The 24629-nt window shown below is 38.1% G+C and overlaps 1 protein-coding gene across 11 annotated transcripts in view; it reads right to left on the bottom strand.

The window, feature by feature from the left end:
- Positions 1–24629, bottom strand: part of PHF3 (PHD finger protein 3) — a 207395-nt gene that overhangs the window by 97779 nt on the left and 84987 nt on the right. For 7 of the 11 annotated variants that reach the window (XM_070795656.1, XM_070795657.1, XM_070795655.1 and 4 more), the window contains 3 exons: positions 22837–22926; positions 20633–20828; positions 17577–20420 (listed from right to left, as the gene is read on the bottom strand). In XM_070795656.1, coding sequence (XP_070651757.1) covers positions 18316–20420; positions 20633–20828; positions 22837–22926 — 2391 coding nt within the window. In that variant the 3' untranslated portion in view covers positions 17577–18315. Of the gene's footprint in view, positions 1–4085; positions 15772–17576; positions 20421–20632; positions 20829–21907; positions 22059–22836; positions 22927–24629 lie in introns of those variants that run through there. The other 4 variants (XM_070795664.1, XM_070795662.1, XM_070795661.1 and 1 more) reach the window with 3 other exon arrangements.

The following is a 24629-nucleotide window of genomic DNA, read 5'->3' as shown; positions in this document are numbered from 1 at the left end:
TGATGAACAGTTCTATGAAGACCTACAAGACCTTTTAGAACTAACACCCAATAAAGATGTCCTTTTCATTATAGGGGACTGGAAGGCAAAAGTAGGAAGTCAAGAAACACCTGGAGTAACAGGCAAATTTGGCCTTGGAATACGGAAAGAAGCAGGGCAAAGACTAATAGAGTGTTGCCAAGAAAATGCACTGGTCATAACAAACACCCTCTTCCAACAACACAAGAGAAGACTCTATACATGGACATCACCAGATGGTCAACACCGAAATCAGACTGATTATATTCTTTGCAGCCAAAGATGGAGAAGCTCTATACAGTCAGAAAAAACAAGACCGGGAGCTGACTGTGGCTCAGATCATGAACTTCTTATTGCCAAATTCAGACATAAATTGAAGAAAGTAGGGAAAACCACTAGACCATTCAGGTATGACCTAAATCAAACCCCTTATGATTATACAGTGGAAGTGAGAAATAGATTTAAGGGCCTAGATTTTATAGATAGAGTGCCTGATGAACTATGGAATGAGGTTCGTGACATTGTACAGCAGACAGGGATCAAGACCATCCCCACGGAAAAGAAATGCAAAAAAGCAAAATGGCTGTCTGGGGAGGCCTTACAAATAGCTGTGAAAAGAAGAGAAGCAAAAAGCAAAGGAGAAAAGGAAAGATATAAGCATCTGAATGCAGAGTTCCAAAGAATAGCAAGAAGAGATAAGAAAGCTTTATTTAGCGATCAATGCAAAGAAACAAAAGAAAACAACCAAATGGGAAAGACTAGAGATCTCTTCAAGAAAATTAGAGATACCAAGGGAACATTTCATGCAAAGATGGGCTCGATAAAGGACAGAAATGGTATGGACCTAACAGAAATGGAAGATATTAAGAAGAGGTGGCAAGAATACACAGAAGAACTGTACAAAAAAGATCTTCATGACCCAGATAATCATGATGGTACGATCACTGACCTAGAGCCAGACACCCTGGAATGTGAAGTCGTGGGCCTTAGAAGCACCACTATGAACAAAGCTAGTGGAGGTAATGGAATTCCAGTTGATCTATTTCAAATCCTGAAAGATGATGCTGTGAAAGTGCTGCATTCAATATGACAGCAAATTTGGAAAACTCAGTAGTGGCCACAGGACTGGAAAAGGTCAGTTTTCATTCCAATCCCAAAGAAAGGCAATGCCAAGGAATGCTCAAACTATCACACTATTGCACTCATCTCACACTCTAGTAAAGTAATGCTCAAAATTCTCCAAGCCAGGCTTCAGCAATACATGAACTGTAAACTTCCAGATGTTCAAGCTGGTTTTAGAAAAGGCAGAGGAACCAGAGATCAAATTGCCAACATCTGCTGAATCATGGAAAAAGCAAGAGAGTTCCAGAAAACCTTCTACTTCTGCTTTATTGACTATAACAAAGCCTTTGACTGTGTGGATCACAATAAACTATGGAAAATTCTGAAAGAGATGAGAATACCAGACCACCTTATCTGCCTCTTAAGAAATTTGTATGCATGTCAGGAAGCAGCAGTTAGAACTGGACATGGAACAACAGACTGCTTCCAAATAGGAAAAGGAGAATATCAAGGCTGTATATTGTCATCCTGCTTATTTAATTTTTATGCAGAGTACATCATGAGAAATGCTGGACTGGAAGAAACACAAGCTGGAATCAAGATTGCTGGGAGAAATATCAATAACCTCAGATATGCAGATGACACCACCTTATGTCATGGCAGAAACTGAATTATGGCAGAAACTGAAGAAGAACTAAAGAGCCTCTTGATGAAAGTGAAAGAGGAGAGTGAAAAAGTTGGCTTAAAGCTCAACTTTAGCTCTAATTGAGCTTAAAGCTCAATTCAGAAGACTAAGATCATGGCATCCGGCCCTATTACTTCATTGCAAATAGATGGGGAAACAGTGCAAACACTGGTTGACTTTATTTTTCTGGGCTCCAAAATCATGGCAGATGGTGATTGCAGCCATGAAATTAAAAGATGCTTACTCCTTGGAAGGAAAGTTATGACCAACCTAGATAGCATATTCAAAAGCAGAGACATTACTTTGTCAACAAAGGTCCGTCTAGTCAAGACTATGGTTTTTCCAGTGGTCATGTATGGATGTGAGAGTTGGACTGTGAAGAAAGCTGAGCACCAAAGAATTGATGCTTTTGAACTGTGGTGTTGAAGAAGACTTTTGAGAGTCCCTTGGACTGCAAGGAGATCCATCCAGTCCATCCTAAAGGAGATCAGTCCTGGATGTTCATTGGAAGGACTGATGTTGAAGCTGAAACTCCAATACTTTGGTCACCTGTTGCGAAGAGCTGACCCATTTGAAAAGACCCTGATACTGGGAAAGATTGAGGGAAGAAGGGGATGACAGAGAGTGAGATGGTTGGATGGCAACTCCGACTCAATGGTCATGGGTTTGGGTGGACTCCGGGAGTTGGTGATGGACAGGGAGGCCTGGCGTGTTGCAGTTCATGGGGTCACAAAGAGTCAGACACGACTGAGCGACTGAACTGAACTTACATTAGGGTTCATTCTTAGTGTACATTCTGAGGATTTTGACAAATATATAATGACACGTATCTGCCATTATAGTATCATGCAGTTTTACTGTCCTAAAATCCTCTTTGCTTGGACTCCTCCTTTCTCCCCTTCTATTGGTAATTACTGATATTTTTATTGTCCTCATAGTTTTGCTTTTTCCAGCATGCCATAGAATTGGAATCACACCGTATGTAGCCTTTACAGGTTGGCTTTTCTCAATTCAGTTCAGTCCACTCACTCAGTTGTTTCCAACTCTTTGTGACCTCATGAATCGCAGCACGCCAGGCCTCCCCGTCCATCACCAACTCCTGGAGTCTACCCAAACCCATGTCCATTGAGTCGATGATGCCATCCAACCATCTCAACCTCTGTCGTCCCATGTAAACCATGGACTATTTTTACCCAGGTCTATTTTTAAAAATATTTTGCAAGTATTTAAAAGAAGCAATAGGCAAAACACATTAACGATTCCTGGGAATTAAGAGAAAGAACAGTGAAATTTCATCCTTTTACTTTACACTCTTCGATATTGTTTAAATGTCTTACAGTGAATTTTGTATTGCTTTAGTATTAATTTCCAAAGGACATACACTTTATAAACCTCTGTATTCTTAAAATAAACTTTAACTCAGTATTTGTGAAAATACTGAATTGAATTGATGCCGCATTTAAGTCAGAAATACTGGTGTTTATTAAAATATACTTCTGAGATCTCATCTCAGTTTTAGTAAATCAGATTTTCTAGCCATGAGGTACAGGTTTTTGCATCCTTAGCAACCACACTGGGTGATCTTAACCTCTGTCATTCTAAATTTCAGTAAGCCAAAATGAATGTATTTGCTTAAAAATCAGCAAATGCCTCTGGGGTAAATACTTATGAGATAGCTATCAGTCTAAAAGACAAGTTAGCACAGGCCTGACCCAGAGGGAGAAAAGGCAAAAAACTAGATTAATGACTTAACACTGTACGTTGTTGAGTGCAGCCATGAAATTAAAAGTCACTTCCTCCTTGGAAGAAAAGCTATGGCCAACCTAGAGAGCATATTAAAAAGCAGAGACATTACTTTGCCATCAAAGGTCTGTCTAGTCAAAGCTATGGTTTTTCCAGTATGGTTTTTCATGTATGGATGTGAGAGTTGGACCATAAAGAAGGCTGAGCACCAAAGAATTGATGGCTTTTGAATTGTGGTGTTTGAGAAGATTCTTGGAGAGTCCCTTCGACAGCAAGGTGATGAAACCAGTCAATCCCAAAGGACATCAACCCTGAATATTCATTGGAAGGACTGATACCAAACCTGAAGTGCCAATACTTTGGCCACCTGATGCGAAGAGTTGACTCATTGGAAAAGACTCTGATGTTGGGAAATACTGGACAGGAGAAGGGGACGAGAGAAGATGAGGTGGTTGGATGGCATCGCTGAGACCACAGACAGGAGTTTGAGCAAACCCCGGGAGATAGATACATCATTATGTTTATGTATATAAAATAAAAAGCTCATTTACATTAACACACATAGAAAAAAAGCACATCTTCTTACATCTGTTATTAAATGGCTTTGCATTTCAGTTCATAATAGCCAAGATTTTCCTTTTTCAGTCCATTAGACACTATTTACAAAGATGAAAAGAGATTTATCAGTTTCATGTCATAATTGGTGTTGCATTTGACACTCATGTAAGGAATTCATGAAAACCTTAAAATATTAAATCTATATCTACATTCTCAGGCTTGGATTAACTTGAAGGTAATTATCAGATGAAAAACATAAACTTATTAATAATCAGGTGGTAAAATGTTTCAGGCTTCCCTGGTGGCTCAGCGGTAAAGAATCTGCCTGCAATGCAGGAGACCCAGGTTCAATCCCTGGGTCAGGAAGATCTCCTGGAGGAGGGTATGGCAACCCACTCTAGTACTCTTGCTGAGAGAATCCCATTGACAGAGGAGCCTGGCATACTGCAGTCCATAGGGTCACACAGAATTGGACACGACTGAAGCGACTAAGCAGCAGCAGCAGCAAAGTATGTTTCATTCTTTTAAGTTTGTATAAAATATAGGTGACTGCCCCGTACTTCGACCTTCTCTAAGAGTTGTCTGTTGTAAACATGAACCAAGGCTTCCAGTTGATCCTCTGCTAAGATCTATTAGTAAAAATGTCCAAACACTAATACACAATGTCAAAACCCACATTAGACATCAGCAGCTAGTTAGGTTTTCATATGGTGAAAAACAAATTCTTAACTTTTAACCAGGTTTCTGTTTCTCTTTAGAGTTTAATGATTTGAACAATTTCAAATAGTGCAAAATTTTAAAACAAAATGATAAAAATTACCCTAGTTGATTTTAGATCTCTAATTTTGGAAAACAGTTTTTAAAAGATAAACTTTATCTTGTTTTTTGTTTCTGCTAAAGATTTAATACTTTGAAATGAGCAAACTGAACAATAAAACACCAATACAGTATACTAACGCATATATATGGAATTTAGAAAGATGGTAACAAAAACCCTGTGTACAAGACAGCAAAAGAGACACGAATGTATAGATCAGTCTTATGGACTCTGTGGGAGAGAGAGAGGGTGGGGAGATTTGGGAGAATAGCATTGAAACATGTATAATATCATGTATGAAACGAGTCACCAGTCCAGGTTCGATGCACGGTACTGGATGCTTGGGGCTGGTGCACTGGGACGACCCAGAGGGAGGGTAGGGGAGGGAGGAGGGAGGAGGGTTCAGGATGGGGAACGCGGGTATACCTGTGGCGGATTCATTTTGATATTTGGCAAAACTAATACAATATTGTAAAGTTTAAAAATAAAATTTAAAAAAAATTAAGCTAGAGAGGATAGTAAATTTAAAGTGGCAGGAGAGAAGTGGACAGAACAAAGATGTTTACAATGAACAAAATGCTAATAAAATCCATTTGATTATATAGACCCATCAGTTCAGTTCAGTTCAGTCACTCAGTCGTGTCTGACTCTTTGCGACCCCATAAATCACAGCACGCCAGGCCTCCCTGTTCATCACCATCTCCCGGAGTTCACCCAAACCTACGTCCATTGAGTCGGTGATGCCATGCAGCCATCTCATCCTCTGTCGTCCCCTTCTCCCAACCCCAATCCCTCCCAGCATCAGAGTCTTTTCCAATGAGTCAACTCTTCGCATGAGGTGGCCAAAGTACTGGAGTTTCAGCTTTAGCATCATTCCTTCCAACGAACATCCAGGACTGATCTCCTTTAGAATGGACTGGTTGGATCTCCTTGCAGTCCAAGGGACTCTCAAGAGTCTTCTCCAACACCACAGTTCAAAAGCATCAACTCTTCAGCACTCAGCTTTCTTCACAGTCCCAACTCTCACATCCATACATGACTACTGGAAAAACCATAGCCTTGACTAGACGGACCTTTGTTGGCAAAGTAATGTCTCTGCTTTTGAATATGCTATCTAGGTTGGCCATGATCACACTTAAATTTGGAAAATGGGTGGATTGAGTGACTGAGTTTGGAAAGACCAGGTATATGGAAGGAAGTTCACAGATTTGAGAGAAACTTTGGAGCTTGAGGTGCCTTTAAAGTAACTCAAGCAGAGTTCAACTAGAGATTTGTGTACTTGTAGATAGAACTTGATGCCAAGAGCATGGCTGAAACTTCGGGAAGGCCCAAGATACAGAATTTTCATAGCACCACCACTAACTGCTCATTTATGTGAAGCAGAAATGCTGCTACCTTATCAGTAAACAGGATGTTGCAACCATCCAGCCATCACATGACAGCCTCCCTAGGCGAGCCCTGAGACAACAGGATGCCCACCATCTAGCCATCAGTTGATGAACCAACAGTGCATGCTGAAGACTCAGGATGAAGACAGGATATCAGGATACTGGCCCCAGATAGCTGACATGTGTATCAAAGGAATGATTTCACTGAGCCCAGACTCTTGCATCTTCCCATACATAGAAAAGCACTTATTTCCTTGAGATGTTGGATTTTCTTTAACAGTACTCTTCTGATCTTCTGACTACCTGGTCTTCGTTGATTACATCCTGGCTGGCCCCCTCACTCTATCAGAATAGTCCTTCAGAGTGATTTCAGAGTACTGGCTCCCAGGTTTCAAGTCTTCAGAAAATCCATCAAATAAAACAGAATTCTCACCTTTTAGTTTGTGCGTTTTTTCCAGTTACTTATCCCCCCTCACCCAGGTAATAGTAAACAGTTGATTCCAGTAAACAGTATGCCAGAGAAATAACTGCCAGAGAAATAACTATCAATACATATATATATATATATATATATAAAAAATATATTTAATGACTAATTTGTTAACCTAATCTTATCAAAAAAAGCATCAGTGCCTTGGAATAAAGCATCCAATTTCTTTACACATTCACCCTTAACTAGTTAAAAGAAAAACCTCATTTTAACTTGGTACCACAATATACTCCTTCACTGTGAAAGAATTACAAATAGGGATAATATATGTGGCCAACTCCAGAACAAAAGAATACAGGATATGAGTATGAATGTATAGATGTATTTTGATCCAAACATGGAAAAAAAACTAACATAATTGTGATCAAAATTTGTAATCTCCCCACCCCCCCCCCCCAAAAAAAGGGCAAGAGTCTTAATTAGAGTAACTATTTTAATGTTTTTTCTTTCTTTCTCCACTTTTATTTGATGGATTTTCTGAGGACTTCAAACCTGGGAGCCAGGACTGTGAAATCACTCTGAAGAATTGCTCTGATGAAGCGAGGGAGGTGATTTTTTACGTATTTCTTTAGTAAATGGTTCTGTTCAAATCAGCTACAATCTTGGTGACAGAACCATCCTTCTAGAAACTCTCCAAAAAGTACTATTAATAGAAGTACTTGGCATGTGATTAAAGCAGGAAGAGATGGTGCAGAAAGCTACCTGGATTTGGATGGGATAAATTTAACAGAAAATGTCAAATGTATTCTTTTTAATGGCTAATACTCCATTGTGTATATGTACCACAGCGAGCCTATTATACAGAGTGAAGTAAGCCAGAAAGAAAAACACCAATACAGTATACTAACGCATATATATGGAATTTAGAAAGATGGTAACAATAACCCTGTATACGAGACGGCAAAAGAGACACAGATGTATAGAACAGTCTTTTGGACTCTGTGGGAGAGGGAGAGGGTGGGATGATTTGGGAGAATGGCATTTAAACATGTATAATATCATATATGAAACAAGACGCCAGTCCAGGTTCAATGCACGATACTGGATGCTTGGGGCTGGTGCACTGGGACGACCCAGAGGGATGGTATGGGGAGGGAGGAGGGAGGAGGGTTCAGGATGTGGAACACGTGTATACCTGTGGCAGATTCATGTTGATATATGGCAAAACCAATACAATATTGTAAAGTTAAAAAAAAAAACAAATTATAGCCAACCCAAGTTTTACCTAAAAAAAAAAAAAAAAAAAGTGTTACTCATTTTAAGGGAATTACTAACATTCTGTATTAATTTTTAGTTCATTTTTATAAACAAATTTTCATTAAAAATTATGAACAAGTTTTATATTAAAAAAAAAAGAAAGAAAATGTCAAGACTAAAATGAGCTTCCCTGGACACAAATACTGCTTTTTTTAAAATTTTATTTTAAACTTTACAATATTGTATTAGTTTTGCCAAATATCTACATTGAAGAAACATCATCCTTAAATTTTATAAATCCCATGGCAACAGCATATGAACCCATAGGTTTTCAAGGTTGTGTCTGGGAAGTTATTATAAATAATCAAGAATTACAATTAACTGAATTAGGAGCAAAGGGTGGCTCAAATGTAGGTGACTGTGATGGGACAGCCTGTGGATACAATGTGTGCAAAAATAGGGGGTAAATATATAGTAAATGGCATAACTTTTTCTTGTAGCTGCTTGCCACATTGAGCTGGAAACACATGTGACCAGTCTGTACTGTTTGAATAATCTTTGCCTCCACCAATCTCTATGTATACCTGACCAATTATTTTCTTACAGTTGTTTGTCCTCTGGGTTGGGTGGGAAGGTATTGTGAAAACAATACTTCCTTTTCAACTGCAAAATGCATGGCTAATCCTTACATTAAATACATTGATCCAGATTACAGAATGAGAAATCTTCAGTTCAGATACTTAAATTTTGGTACTACTGAAACTGAAGGTTTAATTGTATGGATAGGAAAAGCTCAAAATGAAGAAAATGGTTTTCTAGCAATTGGCCTCCACAATCAGACCTTGAAAATAGCAGTTAACTTAGGAGATTAAGTATCTCTGTATCTATGATTTATAGCAATGGGACATTCTGTTGTAATAAATGGCATCATTTAATCATAATTCAAAATCAGACTCTTATTAAAGCCTACCTAGATGGCAACCTAATTCTGAGGATACTGACACAAACAAAAAATGTGTTGCTTTAAACTATGAAGGTATTTGTTATCTAGGAGGCTTTGAATATGGCCAAAAGGTAAATATTGTTACTCAAGAGATTTTTAAAAGAAATTTTGCTGGCAAAATTAAAGATGTATTTTTTTTAGGATACAAAAAAAAAAAAAAAAAATGAGTTAATTAAATCAGGATACAATGTTTGTAATGCTGATGAATAAGATTAGGTTAACAAATTAGTAATTTAAGTATACAATACATATATATATATGAATGTATTGATAGTTATTTCTCTGGCATACTGTTTACTGGAATCAACTGTTTTCTATTACCTGAAGTACTTTAAATGTTAACAGTTCTTTTTTTTTACTTTTTTTTTTTTACTTTTATTTTTAAACTGTACAATATTGTATTAGTTTTGCCAAACATCGAAATGAATCCGCCACAGGTATACCCGCGCTCCCCATCCTGAACCCTCCTCCCTCCTCCCCTCGCCACCACCCTCCCTCTGGGTCGTCCCAGTGCACCAGACCCAAGCATCCAGTACCGTGCATCGAACCTGGACTGGCGACTCGTTTCATACATGATATTATACAGGTTTCAATGCTATTCTCCTAAATCTCCCCACCCTCTCCCTCTCCCACAGAGTCCATAAGACTGATCTATACATCAGTGTCTCTTTTGCTGTCTCACATACAGGGTTATCGTTACCATCTTTCTAAATTCCATATATATGCGTTAGTATACTGTATTGGTGTTTTTCTTTCTGGCTTACTTCACTCTGTATAATAGGCTCCAGTTTCATCCATCTCATTAGAACTGATTCAAATGTATTATTTTTAATGGCTGAGTGATACTCCATTGTGAATATGTACCACAGCTTTCTTATCCATTCATCTGCTGATGGGCATCTAGGTTGCTTCCATGTCCTGGCTATTATAAACAGTGCTGCGATGAACACTGGGGTACATGTGTCTCTTTCCCTTCTGGTTTCCTCAGTGTGTATGCCCAGCAGTGGGATTGCTGGATCATAAGGCAGTTCTATTTCCAGTTTTTTAAGGAATCTCCACACTGTTCTCCATAGTGGCTGTACTAGTTTGCATTCCCACCAACAGTGTAAGAGGGTGACCCACCTCCCAGAATATCAGAAATAAAAGCAAAAATAAACAAATGGGACCTAATTAAACTTAAAAGCTTCTGCACATCAAAGGAAACTATTAGCAAGGTGAAAAGGCAGCCTTCAGAATGGGAGAAAATAATAGCAAATGAAGCAACGGACAAACAACTAATCTCAAAAATATACAAGCAACTCCTACAGCTCAACTCCAGAAAAATAAATGACCCAATCAAAAAATGTGCCAAAGAACTAAATAGACATTTCCCCAAAGAAGACATACAGATGGCTAACACACACATGAAAAGATGCTCAACATCACTCATTATCAGAGAAATGCAAATCAAAACCACTATGAGGTACCATTTCACGCCAGTCAGAATGGCTGCAATCCATAAGTCTACAAGCAATAAATGCTGGAGAGGGTGTGGAGAAAACAGTTTTTTTTTTTTTTTTTTTTTTTAACAGTTCTTTTTATATAAGCTTATAAAATATAGCTGAAGAAAAGACTTTGGTCATTTTATCCAACATCCAATTTATCTGAGTCCTGGTTTTCACTCCATTAGTGTTTATTCATCTGTAAATTGTTTTTAAATGAAATTTAAGTGAGAATAAATTAGTGAAAGAAAAATAAGAAAAAGGTAAAAGGTATTAACCAAAGGAAAAATTTAAATTATTAAGAAAGGAAATATCATAGTCTATTACATGGCTCAGCTATGAATAGTTACAATTGAAATAATGTGAAATTTGAATATGGACCTAAGTAAGCCAAAAATCACTGAGTGATTGTGGGGAGGCAGAAAACGGGGGAAAGGAGAGTTGGCTGTTAAAGGTTAAATCTTTGTCTTCCACAGCAAGTTATCAAAAAATATTCATTTTTTTAAGTTAAAAAAAATAGCATATACATGTCACTCACAAATATAAAGGCAAATATCCTAAGAAACGTCTAACAGATTTGAAAGCAGTTACTTCTGGAGAGCAGTGCTAACACTGTTGGGTTTTGTTTATAAACCTGTAGAATTTCTTGACATTTTAAGCCATGTACTTATATGACTGATCAAATATTTAAGTTAAACTTCATTTACATTTAACTATTCAATTCTACGGAGAAGACAATGGCAGCCCACTCCAGTACTGTTGTCTGGAAAATCCCATGGATGGAGGAGCCTGGTAGGCTGCAGTCCATGGGGGCACTAAGAGTCGGACACGACTGAGCGACTTCACTTTCACTTTTCACTTTCATGCATTGGAGGAGGAAATGGCAACCCACTCCAGTGTTCTTGCCTAGAGAACCCCAGGGACAGAGGAGCCTAGTGGGCTGCCGTCTATGGGGTCACAGAGAGTCGGACATGACTTAGCAGCATTCAATTCTACAGGTCTCCAAATTGAGCTTAAAACAGGTTCTGAATAATGTTATTCAAAATTTTTGTCCTGATATCTGTACCTTTAAAAGCATAACTGAGGAAGTCCATTTTGCCCAAACATCCGTTACTAACATAATTGTAAACATTTGCACCCCTCTCTCCATTTAGACTGGGAGGTAGTTATCATTGCTGTTGTTACTTATCATTTTCAGTTTGGGATTTACGACAATTTTGCCACCAAAAAAACCACCTGACAGCACATGACTGACAGAAAGTACTAACAGGTAGAACACGACAGTAAGGAGGAAAAAAATCTTAGTAATAAGGAGCATGTGTAAAGTTGAAAAGAAAAACTCTATAGTTATCTATTAAATGGAGAAAAGATTTTACACACATAGGATTGATGCACATTTAACTTCCGAGTGCTATTAAAAAGCAAAATCTGCCTGTTCAGATTCCAGTCTATACAAACAAGCTAAGTGAACAGTTTATCACTGCAAAATCTGAGATTTTTTTTTTACTTACTTTTGCCCCTATACTGCAATCAGAAAGCTAGTTTAGAAAAGCTCCAGAACGAAAGTTAAGAACTTTCGTGTCATTTGATGAGATACAAATGCCCCCATACATACTATTACCATCAACATTAGAAAATGTGTGAGCAAAATATAATGTAAGGCAAAACTGCAAAGTCTCTATGCACTGATTCAAAAGTTTTGTTTTTTAACAGAAACCACACAACTCCAACATATGCTGAAAAACTGCCATAAATTTGCTTTAGTCCATACCATTTAACTTTGGAATTATTGAGATCACAAATGCTCTAAATAAATTCTTTTTGATAGTTGACTTTTAAATGTACACATTTTATGCATAAAGGCAAGAAAGTTGTTCTAGGAAGGTTATGAAGGCTTCGCCTAAATCACACACCCTTCACATTGGGTTTTTCTTTAAAGAGTCACCTCCCAAAGTATAGCTGAAGGACCCCTGAGGACCCCTAGATATTCTCAGGGAATCCACAAAAAGAGTGATTCCTTTCTCAACAACAAATCCATGGGAAGTCAGATTTCCTTCATCATATTTTGAACAAAATGACACTACTACTAAACATTAAATACAGAAGAGAGTCCAGCCATCTTACGTCAGACGTTAGAGATGTACAAATATGAAAACCACCACTGTATTAACTAAATTGACTTAGCTTGGAAGTTATGTTATATAAAATGTTATTAACACAGAGTGAGATTACTGTCAAACAAGTATTTCTTTTTACAATTAGGGTACTCAAAGCTGATGTTCTGGGACAACCCAGAGGGATGAGATGGGGAGGGAGGGGGAGGGGGGTTCAGGATGGGGGACACCTGTACACCAGTGGCTGATTCATGTCAATGTATGGCAAAAAAACTACCACAACATTGTAAAGTAATTAGCCTCCAATTAAGATAAATAATTAAAAAAATAAAAAAGTGCTCATGATAAAATTTTGATTTCTAATATGCTAAGTATAGACAATTCGTAAAAACAAAAGCTCTTTAGAGGTTTCAATAATTGTTAAGAATATAAAGGGGTCTTGAAACTAGTTATCTTTGAGAACTGCTGCTTCTCACAGCTGGCATCTTACATTCAGATGCCTTCTATACCTCACTGCAAGCACTGAATAGGGTACTACTCACCACTGAATTCCAAGAATTGAGCAAATGCCTGAAGAATAGGCACAAGACTGAAAATTGCAACCTAGAGTCTGTAGGTAAAATTCATAGGTCAAAATGGTTAAAATATTTTTTCACCTTAAAATCCAAAATTTCATGTGGTAAATTATCAACATTTGTTTTTGCTATCCTAAAGTGATGACGGTGTTGAGGATGATTTCCTATGTGACATGCTTTTCCAGCACAAAATAAAAATAATAAAAAACTTTCAGATAATTTTACTACAAATGGCATGATGCTTCTGTAACAAAAGTGATGAATATAAACATGAGAACATTTTTTAAAGTAAGCTGAAACACCTTAGCCAAGAAATTACTTCTAGCTATTTACATAATTTTTGTGTTTTGTACCCTCTTGCTCTACACATGAATTAATGAAATTCTTTATGAAACAAATCAAAAAATCAGGGTGTTTAGCACCTTCATAATAGAAGTAACCAATTTTACTCATGATTTGCTTTGGAAAGCAAACTACTTATTAACTGGTAAAGTTATATATAGCTGTTTTCAGTATTTTTAACAGTGGCTGGGCATAAATCAAGTTCTGTGCATTCTAGGAGCTTGCTGATGAAGAACCAGGTCTTATTAAAGCAAATAGTTCAATGTATGAACACATCAGTTGCATTATATCCATCTCCTCAGATTCCTCAAAAACTTTAGGTCAGGTTGCTACTTACTAATGACCACAAAGGGCAATAAACATAATCAACACTTGACTTTTATGTTATCACACATACAAAAACATGTTAATATTCAAGAAGCTTGTCACTCCATTTTCTTCTCTACTGTTTGTATTTTTCCTTAACTTTTAAGCATTTACATGGCCTTAGATGTTTTACTCAAAAGCAGAGACATTACTTTGCCAACAAAGGTCCGTCTAGTCAAGGCTATGGTTTTTCCAGTGGTCATGTATGGATGTGACAGTTGGACTGTGAAGAAGGCTGAGCGCCAAAGAATTGATGCTTTTGAACCACAGTGTTGGAGAAGACTCTTGAGAGTCCCTTGGACTGCAAGGAGATCCAACCAGTCCATTCTAAAGAAGATCAGTCCTGGATGTTCTTTGGAAGGAATGACGCTAAAGCTGAAACTCCAGTACTTTGGCCACCTCATGCAAAGAATTGACTCATTGCAAAAGACTCTGATGCTGGGAGGGATTGGGGGCAGGAGTAAAAGGGGAAAATAAAGGATGAGATGGCTGCATGGCATCACCGACTAGATGGACCTGAGTTTGAGCGAACTCTGAAGTTGGTGATGGACAGGCAGGCCTGGCGTGCTGCAATTCATAGGGTCACAAAGAGTTGGACACGACTGAGCGACTGAACTGAACCGAGATGTTTTATAACTCCAAAAGACTTGTAATTAAGATCTCGTTCACTACAATTTAAGCAAGTTAATAATGTAAATAATGGCCCTCAAAGTTGTAAATCTCAATCCCTGGAATGTATAAATAGGCTAGGTTACACAGGGAAAGGAGAATTAAGGTCACAGATGGAATTCAAGTTGCCAATCAGTGGACCATAAAGTAGGACTGTCCTGGACTATCTGTATAGACCCACTGTGCTCACAAGGGTCATTAAAAGTGGAACAGGAAATAAGAAGGGTCAGACATGGCAGAGAGTAAAACTCATGTCACTGATCTGGAAGACAGAGAGAGGCGCTATGCGGCAAAGTAGGCGGGTGGCCTCCAGAAGATGGAAAAAGAAAGGAAATGAGTTATTTTCAAAGCCTCCAGATAAGGAATGCACCCTCTGACACCAGAGAAACACATCAGACTTTACTTCATAGAAGTGTAAGATCAATCTGTGTGATTTCAAGCCACTAAACTTGTAATAATTTGTCACAGCAGCAAAAGGAAACTAATAAAAGAGGACTGGCAAATGAGGGTTTGAAATGAATACAAACTTTGCACATCTGTACAGAACCCATAGACTTTCGGCCATGTCTTCTTGCTCATTCTGAGGCATGGGTGGTCCACAGGTAGATGAGACAGCAGGAAAAAAGGCTGTGAAAGCTAAGTGCACTCATAAGGCTTCTGTCCCTCTTCCATTCTCCAGCCTCAGAGCACAACCACACCACTGGACTTCGGAGAAAAAGTAGAACTGAGCTAGGATTCAAGTTCTGACAACAGCAATATAACCTCAGGGCAGTACCGGTTTCTGAGTACCAGTTTCCTCAGCTCTAAGGTAAGTCTTCACCTTGCAGGCTGACCAAGGTTCACATAAAGCACTCAGCATGAGGTCTGACCCACAGAGGGTACATGGAAGCTTTCTTATGGACACAAGGATTACAAGGAGTGGACTTGGTAAGCGCTGAGACATCCTGGTACATTTTACTTAACAAGTGTTTAAACTATCATAAGATTGTTATAAATTTTTTAAAGCATCAAACTGTTTTTAAAGACCAAGCTTTTCTTAAAACAGGAGAAACAGAGAGGTGACTTTCACTAGTTTGTGTAAGGAGGCTGGTAGGTGAGACAAAGCATGAGAATGGCTTTGGAGCTACTGCTCCTCACTGAAAACTTTTCTCATTTTCCCTTTCTTTTCTCACAAAACCCTCAAAATACTCAATATATCCATACTTACTCTCCACAGTAGTCAGTCCCTGGGGTTAAGAGACCTGGTTCCAGCATTCAGTAGCCCTGCAATCCCAGAGGATGGTCATTACTAACAGAGAGCTATATGGAATCTACCATGATTCTACTAGACATGAACAAAGAATTTTACATTTCCCAGCTATACGTATAAAAACTATTTGCTAAGAGTAATCAAAAACTGACTTAAAGGCTTTCCTCAGGTGGTTAACCCATTCTTCTTTACTTGTATCTTGCAGAAGAAACCTGCTGTCTGATCAGTTGGATCAGTGAAAGCACATTTACTGAGATATAAATTGTTGATTTTCCACACCTGTGGATTTTCATCTTTGAATTCAACATCAGATGGGGGGAAAAAATTCCAGAAAATTCCAAAAACTAAAACCTGAGTTTACTGTACACTGGAAACTATTAACATAGCATTTGCCTCATATTTACAACTATTTACATAGTATTTACATTGTATTACACTTACAAAATTATAAGTAATCTAGATAGACATGATGTGAAGTATATAAGTACATAGGTTATATGCAAATTTATGCCCTTTTATATAAGGGACTTGAGCATCCATGGATTTTGGTATGGGGCGGGGTGGGGGGGGTGGGGGGCAGCCAGGAACCAGTTATGAAATAAAAAACCTAAGGTTTCTTTGGTTTGGGGGCTTTTTTTTTTTTTTGGTAAAACCTTAGTAACAATTTCTTCATAATGATGCAAAAGCTGACTGACCTTAGTTTTTTTAATCTGCACTGATTTGTTTTCTAACAAGCTAGTTTCCAAAAGAAAAAGTGCAAATTAAAAAAAAAAACAAAAACAATTTTATTTAAATACAAATCCTCTTGTTTCAGAACCTGTGCTGTATGCTGTGATTAGCCCCTCAGTTGTGTCCAACTCTGCGACCCCATGGACTGTAGCCCACCAGGCTCCTCGGTCCATGGGGATTCTCCAAACAAAAACACTGGAGTGGGTTGCCATATCCATCTCCAGGGGATCTTGCCAACCCAGGGAATGAACCCAAGTCTCCTGCACTGCAGGTGGATTCTTTACCATCTGAGTCACCAGGCAAGCCTGTTTCAGACTCCAGGTGATGATAAATTTCATCGGATAAGGATGACAAAAAAAAGGGACTTCAAATTGTTGCAAATTAGACAAAATGATTTGGTTTTGAATTTCCACTCATTTTCTCTCCAGTTAAAAACAGCAAGGCTGATTCAGTTTCAAAACCCATTATCTGTAAACTTTTTAGGAAAATAAACTTATCTTCCTAATTTTGTGAAGTCATGTGTATTTTTCTTCACTAATACAGGTAAATAAAAATACTGGCTTTTCTTTCTCTCCTTTTGGTCTCAAGGATTAGCATCATTTGGTAGCTACTACTTTAAAGCAATCAATATAGTATTATGCAATTTAGGGTGGAAATAAATTTAGGTTTGGATTAACAATAGCCTACCTGTGCTTTCAAGAAAAATGAGCATACAACATTATAATTATTTACTCCCCAAACAAGCTAGGGCTAATTACACATTTTACAAAGAGATTCACATGTTTCTCTTAAATAAAAGTCCTATGGTCTTACAATAATTAGTGTATCAAATTCTGATGGTGCACCAGTTTTCAGAAACATACCTATAAATTGGATTACAGCTGCAGTTTTTCAGCAGTAGCTCTAAATTCTAGTCTCATCAGAACTACATGATTTATCTCAATAGTCTATAATCTAAGATAAAGAAATCATTTTTCCCCTCATCTTACTCAACCTATAAGTTGAGTAACAGAAAAACAATGTCTAAAGGTATTTAAAGCCTCAAAGAAGAAACTCTTTTACTACTGAATTTCAAATCACACACACAAAATAGGTGAGAAATTCTTTTATCATATTTAGAATCAAAATATCCCTTAAAATATTTACATTTTACAGTAAAAAGGATAGCAAAACACAAAATCATGTACAAGCTTAAGTATTCAAGTTTCTGAAGAGCCAAAAAGAAAAGAATAATAATGGACTACCACAAAGCTGTAGCACAATAATAAACGCCTTCAGTGAGTGCAGATTAAAAGCAATACATGTACTCCTTGGGCTTTGATTCTTGGTCAAAAACTGCCGAACAAAATGATTAATATAATCTGATTATGAAGTTGCTTGGCTTTTTGTTGCTCCTCTAGAGTTTCTTTAAAAACAGTGCAATTTAAAACAAACTTACAGAGTACACATTACTCTCAAATTAGTCATTATAGAAAGGACATTCACTAGAGGTGGTAAATATATTCCACAGTTAACCATATTTACCAATTAAGGAATAAAACTAAAATTTCTAAGCCTTTATTGCATATTAATAAAACAAATCTTTGAATATACAGCAATGTAAATTTTAAAAAATATTAATTCCTGTAACTAGGGCTGTTGGTATGAAGAAGGGATGATGAGCACTGGTACAGAGCACTCTGCACCAACACACACAATTTATTCTTCTGCAAACCACCAATATTAAAAATTCAAAAGATGGCACAAAAGATCCTAGCAGGCAGTCATGAAGTTTCAAAGACACGACATTGAACAGTTATTAAATGCACCCCTACAGCCGCCCGCTGGCTTTACCTCTTGCTCTTAGCTCTCTCAGCGTGGTCCCTGTCTTTGTGGTACCTGTCTCTGTCCTTCTCTCCCTCTCTATGCTTACTCTTCTCCCGCTCCTTGTCCTTCTCCTGGTCCTCACCCTTCGGCTTGTCGGGCTTCCTGTCTGCACTTCTGCTCTCCCTGTTCGCCCTGCCGTCTGCCCCGCGCTCCCCATGAGGCAGCCGTGCCCGCTCTTTATCCTTATGACCTTCGTCCCTGCCCTTCCTGTCTCTGTCCTTGTCCTGGGCTCTGTCTCTGCGCCTGTGCCTTTCGGGTTCCTGCTCCCACTCCTTCTCGTGGCGCTCTCGTCTCAGGTGGTGTGAGTCACTGTAAAACCTCTGACGATCCCCCTTGCCCCTGTTAAATGGTCTGTCCGGTTGCTGCTGGTCTTGCCTACCCCACGGGTCACTATGGCGCCGTTCCGGCCTCCGAATGTCTTTAACTTGGTAAAAATTCTGTGGGCCCAGATACCTTGATGCTTGTGAGAGGGGACCCATCATACGCTGCGGCTGGCCAGTCAGATGGACAACAGGTGGCCAGGGAACCAAGGGATTTGGGGCAAAGCCAAAGCCTGGAGGGGGAAGTAACGGGGGTGGCAAATGTGGAGGAAATCCAAACATGCTTTGTGGGGGGAAATTAGGAGGTCCCGGAAATGGAAACCCAGGTGGGCTAGACTTGAGATGCTGAAGGCTGGGCTGCTGCGGCCTTATGGGTGAAAAGTTTGCACTTGTTCTGGGGCTGGTGCTTCTCGAAGTGAAACTGATGCTTTTAGAAGGAAATTCGGATTGACATGTGTTTCCAACCTCAAAATGAGATGCTGTTGCTGCTGATCCTCTTCGAAATGGGTGCACAGTTTCAATATTTTGCATTAAAATCTCCTGTAAGGGTTTTGCTTGTTCCACTTGAGAAGACTGTATGTTTTCTACTGATGGTGAGTCTTGTACAGCTCCTGAATCGTCATTGTGCTGAACACAGGGGCTTTTTTCTACAGAAGGCATCTTCTCCTCCACGCTGCTCTGCTCAGTTAAGTGCGATGGGCCAGGCAGCGGCGGCTTCTCTCCATGACGGCAGCCTTCTCCTTCTCTGTTTTCAGGAGTAGTCACCTGCTGACTTCTTCCAGCTGCTTGCCGAGGATCCCTTTTAAGGTTGATAAACTGCGGGGCCCTTGTCGTGTTAGTAACAGCATTTTCACTGCAACTCACGTTACCATCTACATTTCCTCTCCCTACATTAGACCTACAGGGAGGACTAGTATTTGAAGTCCTGTTATCTTGTAAATTATTCTCTTGATCTTGTAGCAGCTGTTTTAACACTCTCTCTTTACTCTCCACAGTGTCCTCTTGTTTTGACTGAATTGATAAATTTGTTAGGAATGCTTCTGTAGAAACATCTGGTGGTTTACCTCTGAGACTAAGACTTGTCAAAGGCCCAGCAGAAACTGAAGAGACCCCCAGTGCAGACGTCTCTTCTCCTATTGCATTATCTGTCAATTCTGAAGGGCTATCTCCTTTAACTTTCACTTCCTTGGCTTCACCACCAGTTGCTTCTCCTGTATCTATCGTCCCTGCTTTTGGATTAGCTTGCTCATTTATAAATGGAATTTCTTTAGGAGTGTTTTGTTCTGTCCCTAACTGAGCTTGTTCGTACGTTTGACCAGTGGTGCCCAAAAGGCTCTGAAGGATATCATCCACAGGAAGAGGTTTATTTGCTAATTCCAGAGTAGAAGGTTGATTTTCCCAGCCAATCAAGACCCCAGGAAGGAATCTTAAAGGTTTTGGTGGTTCTTGTTTGGTGACTTCCAATAAAGGTTCAATGACTGTTGGAAGGTCTTCCTGAAGAGTTTGCTGAGGCTTATTTCTCTGTTTGTGTAATACGGTTGTAAAAGAATTAAAAAAGTCGCTTTCTTCCTCTGCTGCCCCCTCTGTGGATACTTCTGTCTTGCTTTTCTTGTCAGGTGGCACTGTCACCGGTGCGCTGTCAGACGTCTCAGCTGTGCGACCAGCACCAGCACCAGCACTGTGCTGCCGCTTCAGCCTCTGACGAATAATCAAGCCCAGCAACAGATTAGGTCTATGCAATTCAAGGCCTGTACAGAATCAAAAACATCAATCGAGAGTCATTTTCAACCATTATAATAAAGAGTAAAATTCTGCTTACTACAGTCTCCTAAACAGGTGCCTGTTCCTGTCTGGGCAGATCCTGAGGGCCAAGACCCAAGAAGGAAAGCAGGCTCAGCTTTCCCACTCTGGCCCTCTCACCCCATTTCATTCAAATTCTACTAATTAAACAGATACCTACCAGGTCCGTCAAAGGGCACGAGAGGGTGTGGGATTTTATCCATAGCGCCCAGAGGGATAAGGTACATGTCTTTGACCTGCTTCATGTTGTTAGCAGCCACTCCATAGCGCTTCCTGCTACTGAAGTATGCAAACAGCAAAGTATAAGAAATTTGATCTTCTTCAGTCACAGGTGTGAAGCGAACCACACAAATTTCCTATTCAAGAAAATAACAAATAATAAAAATAATAACCTAAACAATAGCTTGGTTTTAAATACCATTCTCAATTATAAAAATCTATTATGTTTTCTGACACCAAGTAATAACATGGCTTACCAACTTAAATGCAGATATGAATACTATAAGGAAACAACTTTTAGGAAAAGATCTGTGCTGATCCAGAGGTGGATATGTTTCATCTGAAAGTGTTTCACAGAAACTCAGTCCTAAAGTAATTAATTTGTTCAAGGTGACACACTTATCAGTGGCAAAGAAGGTATTTGAAGCCACATGTCTTGATATCTATACCAAGTCCTATTTCCAATGTTATAACTTTTACAGACGGCTGTCTATATTCTCAGCACACTGCAAATTAATAGCAGCCACCACCACTGCCCCACTATTACAAACACAGAGAAATGCACAAGTCCACTGATATTCCAACTTACAGGAACTGAATCTAGGAATAAAGGGGGCTGAGTGAAATGACCTCAAATACACATAGGCCATAAATTTTATAAAATCATTTGGCATACTCAGAAACTTATTTGCTTGCCTCTGAGTTCTCGGCTTTGTTTCAGATTTAAAAAAAAAAAAATTGTCCCAATTTGGTGTTAACTTGGTAGAATGAAAAACAGATGTTTTTTCATGAAAGTATACAATCAAAAAGTGGAGTCAGGTCAACCACAAAGCCTAAACTGATGCAAGACCATAGGAGGAGAGTGAGTGAGCTGGACTAAGGCTCCAACTCTTAGATCTGTCACCTCGAATGCCCTTATCTGGAGGCAATAACTGTGACAGTGTCTTGGTCAGTTCTAGATGGAGGCACACTATGCCGTTATTTGCGATAATAAAGGGGCAGATGAAGAGCAATTCCCCAAATGTCCAAGAGTAATATTTCCCAACACTTTTCCTGACTTTCACTATCATAAGAAAGTGAAAGCAAATAAATAAAACTTTTTTATAGTGCTTCAAAGTTTTATCTGTATTCTAACACTGTATCAGTTTAAATTCAACAATCTATATTAGAAAAAAAAATTATTTTCAGCTAAAGAGCATCCATTTTGATTACTAACCTTACTAAAGACTTCTGATCATAAGAGAAAAAAATTAAAGTTCATTTATTCAAGATTTATTTTTTGAATGTCTGTAACATGCTGAGTATTAACATCCTTGGAGAGAAAAATGATTTCTTCTAATGATTAAATATTCCTGTGTAGCAGTGTTCTATGAGTTAAAGAAATGATAGAAGATATAGAGAGAAAAGAAAAAGAGAAATATTGCTGTAAAGGTTATTAACTATATCCCAGTATCTATCCTCCTCATTTCCTACTAGAGAGCCCTCTAAACCTTCGGTTGGGCACATGGCCATCCAACAGAGATCATACTTCCCAGCCTAATAGAGTATAAGCTCTTGCCAATGGCAGTTAGAGGAAGTGAAAAGAAAACTGCACATTCCAGGTCTTGCTTTTAAAACAGCTCAACAGCCATTTTTCTTTTTTCCCCCACTTGGAGCTGATAAATCAGCTTTGACTTTGCTTGATTGCTAAGGGCCACAGTCTTAAAAACAATAAGACAGAAGAGCCCAATCCATGAATGATCTAACAACTGAAAGACTCTAAATTACGGACCTACCTAACATAACAGGAAAAGTTTATTTTTTTGAGCCACTGTATTTTAGGATCTCTGTCTCAACAGCTTAGCCTGTGCCCCAACCAAAACAAATGTCTATAATCAAAGCAAGGCAACATTCCAGAATGAATCTCAATACTTATTCTAAAACATTCCTTTCAAAACAATGATAGAAATCACTGAGACAGCATACCAAAAGTGGGAAAAGAAAAAAAAAAAAAAAAAAAAAACTAAAGGAATAATGGGTTTGAGCCTTAGCCAATGGCATATTATGTCAATATAGGTCCTCCCTAGGGGACCTTGCATAAGAAATCTCAGTGGTTTACTTTTCAAATATTTTCACATATTGGTAGAGAGAAAAAGTGCTCCTCACCTTGGTTCCTGAGGCTTTAATTTTTTCCACATAATCCCAAACTGTCTGAGGTGATATCCTACCACCTACTTGAATACTATCTGGTAGGTCCTGTGGTAAAAAATGAAGGTGATCAATGTATACAGTTTATCTTCATTATAATATCTATACTTCATACAAATTTAGCTCTAAGACTAATTTGAAAAATGATTTAAAAAAAGATTATAAAATACATCAATGAATATAAGAAAATATAGGGAGAGCAATTAGGCTTTACCTCAAATGTCAACTCCAAATAACTGAGGTGGATGCTCAAATACAATTAAGAAAGAATCTCAGGTCAAGAAAAAGCAGCAGTGCCAGCATCCCATTCTGACAACCCAGGAAGAATACAGCAGACTTCAGAATATTAGGGGGCACTGTTTTCCCCATCTTTTTTTTTTTTTTGGTGATAGTAAACTGGGGTATGCCTTAGTCACTAACAGCTGGATTTCAGCAGTTATCAAGTTTAACTATACAGTATACTTTTGCACAGAAGAGAATAATATTGTAATAATGCAAGGTTCATTTTTTTTTAAAGGCCCAATCTAAGAAAAGAGGACTATATATAAAATCAATTATGAGGTATGTAGTTAAGAATATTTGAAACTTTAATCAGTATATTTGTTTTTTGATGAAGACAGAAAAATCATAATCAATATTAATTCAATTAAATTTAAATAATTAATTGCTTTAAATAGTTTATTTAGAATTTTAGTCCAAATCACACTAGAAGTAAGTAGGAAGCAGAGGTGGAGTTCTGAAAAACAACCACATATAAACTGGCTCAGTAAAAGAATAATAGTTTTGTTTAAAATTAAAAGGTTTCCATAGTTTAGGATTTAATTATTCATTTAAAAGAAGCGTTATTTTCACTGTGGACTGATCTAGACATTTAGAAGACTAATTATGCTATAAGAAAAGCATAATGGGTCTATTGAATTTTTTTCGTATAAAATCAATGTGTTTAAAATATTACTTCCCAAGCGAACTATATGCAAAAGTAATAACTAAGTTGTTTATTAATCAAAAACACAACTAGACAAATAAGTTGATAGATTAGATAAGCAATATTACACTGACTTAAATTAATTTCATTCTAATACAAAGAACAGTTTATCTTAGTCTTAAAAGAAAACAGGCATATGTAAGATTTATGTCTTATAAAACACTGAAAACTTTGCCTTTATGGTCAGCAGACTGAGAATGGATAGAAAATTTAATGTTAAATAGCATAATAGCAAAAAGTAATCTCAACAAAAATACAGTACACATATGCTGATTTATTTTCCTTTTTGCATAAACACAGAAAAGTACAAACTATTCAAAAGAATTTTAAAAAGTCGTACTTTCTCATTTATCATATTACTGATATAATATTGTATATACTATAGTACTACAGCTGCTTATTTCCCACAAATGCTGCTTACTAGTCCTTTCCTATTGTCTCAGGTATAAAGTCAACCAAGGGCACCACTGCAGCAACCACGGTCACTGACCTCAGGACTGTCAACTAGCTGGAAAGTTTCAACTAGGCAGTTGACCCTTGAACAACATGGGGATTAAGGGTGCCCATCCTCTGTGCAGTAGATAATCTCAGTGTAACACATAGTCGGCCTTCTGTATTCACAGTTCCACATCTGAGGATTCAACCAACTGAAGGTCATGTGGTACTGTGGTATTCACTATTGAAAAAATTCATATATAAGTAGACCCAAGTAGTCCAAACTCATGTTACTCAAGGCTCAACTGTGGTCTTTACCTCATTCACAGAA

The sequence above is a fragment of the Bos indicus genome, chromosome 9 (genome assembly GCF_029378745.1).
Source record: "Bos indicus isolate NIAB-ARS_2022 breed Sahiwal x Tharparkar chromosome 9, NIAB-ARS_B.indTharparkar_mat_pri_1.0, whole genome shotgun sequence".
Taxonomy (NCBI): domain Eukaryota; kingdom Metazoa; phylum Chordata; class Mammalia; order Artiodactyla; family Bovidae; genus Bos; species Bos indicus.
The sequence above is the reverse complement of the archived record's forward strand: the minus strand, read 5'-3'. Positions and strand labels throughout refer to the sequence as shown.